Raw genomic sequence first — 5,342 nt, 5'->3', positions numbered from 1 at the left:
AGTATTAAATGTGTTTCATGCTATCATTTAAATTGTTTACACTGTCTAACATGTTCTGACTTTAATATCAGCTAGGAAAACGTTTGATACATACAAAAAATTTAACACAATTGAGTTAAAAAGATTATATTCATTAATTTGTAAAGTTTGTGATTAAACTGTATTAAAACTTCAGACTGTGACAAATTTCAATTTGGACGTCAAAGTTCAGAAACTAAAAATATACTTAATATTTTGTTTTGATACCCCCTAAATTTTGTCTCAAGATCCACCACTGCTATATAACAACACTGAATGACTTTATGTTATCCTTCATAAATAGTAAAGAAATTACATACTAAGTTCAAACACATCTTACTAATCAGATGAGGACCAAGAAATTCAAACTAAGTTGTTTACATTAGAATTCAGAGTTCTTGATTGAAGTAAAATATTCAGGTATATCAAATCATCGATTAAAGTATAAAGCATCTGTACGAATTAGTTTATAAGAAAAATTGATCAATCAAAAGGTCTTTGTAATGACACAAAGTTGCAAGTTAATGACTTAGACAAACATGTGATTTCTGCTAATATGATCACAGGAGAAAACATTGGTAAAAATATTTTTATACCGAGAATAAATTTAGTGTCTTATGATTTTGTATTGCCTTTTAAATTTCAAAGAAAATAATTTCTAATAGCACTTTATTTTGCAATGACAATCAATAAAAGTCAAGAACAGTCTTTTACGAGAGTTGGACTTTATCTTTCACGTTCAATATTCACACGTGACCAACTGTATATTACTATTTATAGAGTTAGAACAAAGAAATGATTGAAAATCTTAATCCTCAATGAAGATGAAAATGTGACAACAACTAAGAATGTTTGTACAAAGAAATCTTCGAAACTAATACGTACAACATTTTGCAATATATTTAAGGTATACAACTTCTTTTTATTTGAACTTTTTATTTCAATTAAAGATGTTGAGAAAAACATTTATTATCAATAACAAACTTCTTATGTCAATATAAAGTTTTGAGATAATATAATATTCTTTGGATCTTCTTTAATTTACATAAATATTTCTATTTGAAACCACGTTATGTACTCTAATTTAGACAAATAATATGGATAGCAATTGTATTATTTTATTAGTAAAATCAAATATTTCATTTTTATTAATTATGTTGAGAGGTAGTAACAAAAATATTATAATAAAAAAACTAGTTTAAGAGACATTTTAATAAAAATAAAATAAGTTATATTTTGATTATCTTGGAGATATGATTTGTAACTTAAATACATATAAATAAAAAAAATCCAATTACTTCAAATTTCTAGCTTAAAGTACAATATTGATAATTTTGGATCAATTTTTTTTTTTGTTTTCCAGTTTAGAACTCCTATAAATAAAAAAAAGAACACTACCTGATAGAGAAAAATGTACATATAAAAAATAAGATATTAAAATGTGCAGAAAATAAAATTAGATTATAAAATATAAGAAATTTTAAATTGCATAACAAGATGTAGAAACAATTAAATGATAAAATGTGTAACTTACTATCTGTTACGTAGCTAAACATTTTTTAAGTACAGCAACATAAGATAGTACTTGAAAGATGAAATTGAGGATACATGGCAACAATTATCATCTATAAAATGGGTAGAGATATAAAATGCTATTGTCAAACTAGAAAATATCTCATTCATCATTCATAGGGTTTCTAAATTTAAGAAAAAATATATAAAATAAATTAAAAGTATTTATTTATGTATATTTAAAATAAAAAATTAACAATAGATACATAAATTCAAAACTTTATTTATCTTTGAAAGAATTCACAAAGAGAGTGTAATTCTTTAAGATAAATATACTTGAAAAAAATTAGAACAAAACTCTTGAAAGTTGGACAAGCTGAATTAGCTTTTGAAATGGTAGAGTGAGAAAATTCGATTGAAAAAAAAATTAGGAGACAAAATAACTAACCAGTACAAGTAAAAATTAAAAGTATAAAATACTGAAATTTTAATAGCTAGAAAAAGTTTTAACATAAGAGAACTTTTTATTGTGTTCGGTGAGATTGTTTTTTAAAACCTTTCGTTTAACAATAAAACTTAAATATTGAAAAAATAAAATATAAAAAATTATTTAACAGTTTATGAGTAAATACACAATCTAGTCTTTAAATATACATGTGTTGTGAATCTAATTCTTTGAGAGTGTAAAAGTTGATTTAGTCCCTAAAGATATACAAAATTCAAAATAGTTCCTAATATTGCAATTTTATAATAAAATAGTATTTAGTATAATATCAAATTGATTTTTCAAAATTACATTTTTATAATAAAACAAGTCTTTAAAACTTAAGATACAATGTAATTACAGGAACTTTTATAAAGTATGGCATCTATAAGTATTTATTTCAAATTGTCTTTCCTTTTGTTGCTAAATGAATGTTAGAGGAATATAAATAACACAATCAAATATTTTTTTATTGGTTAAATTTATTAAAATATAATTTTGGAAAAGGGATGTATTAAATGCGACATGATATTACAATTTTTTTAATTTTAAAAATTTCAATCAAATGCTAGACTATATTTCTAGTATTTGTCATTGTTATATGAAAAAATGTACTTGGTTACATTAATATTTAAAAAAAAATTCAGAATATGGGTCAAGGAATGACAATAAAGGCCCAAGTAAATTATGGACCGAAGAACCCGAAAGCCCATGAGGTGGGAAGGGTGAAAGAATGAATAGCACAAAAAGAGTCTCATCATCGAATCTATCATTTCTTGCGATTTCTATCCTTCGGTTCCAGTTTGTCTTGTGAGTGTCTTTGTTCACTAAAACAAAAGCCATGTCTCCGGGACCCGTTGTTGATGCCGCCGCCGCCACCACCGACGACGGAGCCGAGCCACAAGTACCTTCCGTCGAAGACGCAACCCTGAAGAAGAAACCTCAGCCACAGGTTCCCCATCTTCACTTCATTTACTTTTAATTTTTCACTTTACTTTCTCTCTAATTTGCTTCCACAATCTGTTTTTTCTCAGGAGGATGATGCTCCCATTGTAGAGGATATTAAGGACGATGAAAAAGATGAAACCGAAGACGAGGATGAGGACGAAGACGATGACAAGGATGACGCCCAAGGTCTTCTTTTTTTTTTTTCAATCACTATGTTTATATGTATAACTGTTAACATGTATTAATGGAATTACTTGTATCTAAATTTACAATTTTACATCTGAGAATATTAGATTTTTTTAGTCTTGCTGTAGACTATCGATTTAATGTTAGGGATTCTCTTTGTTGGCAATGAACTTAATGTGTCAACTTTTCACTCTGTTTGGTATATTTCTGTGCTTTGGGATCTTATATCAATTTGAGATTTTTCTTTCAAGGAGAAAAACAATGAGTTACATAGTTCATAGGCATGCATGTCAGTGTAAAAAATAACCAGTAAGAAATCATTGTTAACTAATAATAACTCTCAAGGTAGTTAGCTTAGGAGTTATCGAACTCGCATTCATTGTGTAGTTTAGTCAGAAGTGTTAAAAAACTACATACTATTGGCACATGTATTATTTGTTTCAAAAGGATTGAGCTTTGCGGTTGTGCATTGTTTTGCAGTGTTATAAAGGTTAGGGCTATATAATCATAGGGTATAGCCAGAAGAAAAATACAATGTGCCTCTTTTTATGTCTTCAACTGCAGCACTATATCTGTTGATCTATTCTCTTGGATTAATGTATTTTTATGAAGCAGGTGGTACTGAGGGTTCGAAGCAGAGCAGAAGTGAGAAGAAGAGCCGAAAAGCAATGCTGAAGCTGGGATTGAAACCTGTTAGTGGTGTTAGTAGGGTCACAATCAAGAGGACAAAGAATGTGAGTCATTGTATATATTGTCATCTTCTTTTCTGTGATGTATCTGAGATGTGGATGGCTTTTAACCAGATTGTTTTATGCATTAGGTTCTTTTTTTCATCTCAAAACCTGATGTCTTCAAGAGTCCAAATTCTGAGACCTATGTCATATTTGGGGAGGCAAAAATAGAGGACTTGAGCTCTCAGTTGCAGACACAGGCTGCTCAACAGTTCAGAATGCCAGATGTGGGATCCGTGCTGGCAAAACAAGATCAAGATGCTGCAGCTGCAGCAGCGCAGCCTGAAGAAGAGGAGGAGGTTGATGAGACTGGTGTTGAACCTCATGACATTGATTTGGTGATGACTCAGGCAGGAGTTTCTAGAAGCAAGGCTGTCAAGGCCCTTAAGACTCACGACGGGGACATTGTTGGTGCTATCATGGAGCTCACTACTTAGTTTCTGTTTATGTTCTTTGTTGTTGTTGATTTTTGGGGATGATTTTGGAACTAATCCATCCTTATTATTTTATGGTACTCAAACCATATCACTGTTTCATATGGTTGTGTTTACCTTATAATTTTGTTGCTATCTAAGATTTGTGGTACTATATGATGATGAATGATCATATTAGTTGTTTTTATTTATAATAGCCTTCTCTGAGCTCTATAATGTGCCCTTGAGAGTTTAGACCTGAGTGTTACATGTTTAATTCATGCTATATACAGTTTGGTTTATGGGATCCATACCTGCTACCTTTGAAGGCTCATGTCTCAGACCTTTGGAAATGGGATACCATCGATCCAGGAGTCTTTTGCAGTGTTTGCTGATGTTACGCTTGGATTAAATTGAATTAATTTTAAAAATATAAGATGTCATTTGTCCATTTAAATGTTTAAAACAACAAAAGCACATTCAAGTAATTATTGCTTGATATATTGTTAAACATGTAATATACTAATTTAGCATTTGTTCTCGATATCTAGCTTAGGACAAAAGTTTGTCGGTTGTGGATAGCGAGGCATTGTGATTGTACGATCTTGGAAATTGATTGTGGTAATGTGAGTAAATTCTTGCTGCACGCGACAAGCTATCAATTTTTAGGGGCAAACACAGGACTGATTCAGCGACAGGTGAAGGCCAGTTTCGCGAACAAAAAGATCAAAAATAGAGCAGAAGCGAAGTTACGTGCTCTGTAATGAAGCAGGAGGAAAAAACCCTCCACTAGAAACATGACTTAAAATATGTAAATCTTAATTTGCTGCAGGTACTTCCCTCACCCCTATTGCTAGCTACTAACCACCCTGCAATTTGTTCTAATCTCTCCAGCATTACCTGTTAAGACACTGATTTGACCCATCTTCACCATTGCATCAGCAAATTTGTTTGCCCACTGATAGCTATCCCTGGCATTCTCTGGCTGGCTGTTTCAGCATCTTTTAACAGTGTCTGATCAGATGTGAACAGGCCTCGGTTTGATAATAT

At 30.6% G+C, this 5,342-nt stretch overlaps 1 protein-coding gene across 1 annotated transcript; it reads left to right on the top strand.

The window, feature by feature from the left end:
• The first annotated feature begins 2,763 nt into the window (after nucleotides 1-2,763).
• Nucleotides 2,764-4,549, top strand: LOC114164269 (nascent polypeptide-associated complex subunit alpha-like protein 2). Its single transcript, XM_028048872.1, has 4 exons — nucleotides 2,764-2,966; nucleotides 3,049-3,148; nucleotides 3,764-3,882; nucleotides 3,969-4,549. The coding sequence occupies exons 1-4, from the start codon at nucleotides 2,856-2,858 to the stop codon at nucleotides 4,314-4,316; spliced, it is 678 nt and encodes a 225-aa protein (XP_027904673.1). The 5' UTR covers nucleotides 2,764-2,855; the 3' UTR covers nucleotides 4,317-4,549.
• The last annotated feature ends 793 nt before the right edge of the window (nucleotides 4,550-5,342 follow it).

Source organism: Vigna unguiculata, chromosome 9, assembly GCF_004118075.2.
Source record: "Vigna unguiculata cultivar IT97K-499-35 chromosome 9, ASM411807v1, whole genome shotgun sequence".
Classification (NCBI taxonomy): domain Eukaryota; kingdom Viridiplantae; phylum Streptophyta; class Magnoliopsida; order Fabales; family Fabaceae; genus Vigna; species Vigna unguiculata.
This window is presented reverse-complemented; position numbering and strand designations above follow the sequence as displayed.

Bases quoted from the DNA above. Each gene is read 5' to 3' on its own strand.
- LOC114164269 (XM_028048872.1), top strand. From the start codon at position 2,856: ATGTCTCCGGGACCCGTTGTTGATGCCGCCGCCGCCACCACCGACGAC. The intron at 3,149-3,763 runs GTCTTCTTTTTT...TTTATGAAGCAG, and splicing joins TGACAAGGATGACGCCCAAG to GTGGTACTGAGGGTTCGAAG. The intron at 3,883-3,968 runs GTGAGTCATTGT...TTTATGCATTAG, and splicing joins CAATCAAGAGGACAAAGAAT to GTTCTTTTTTTCATCTCAAA.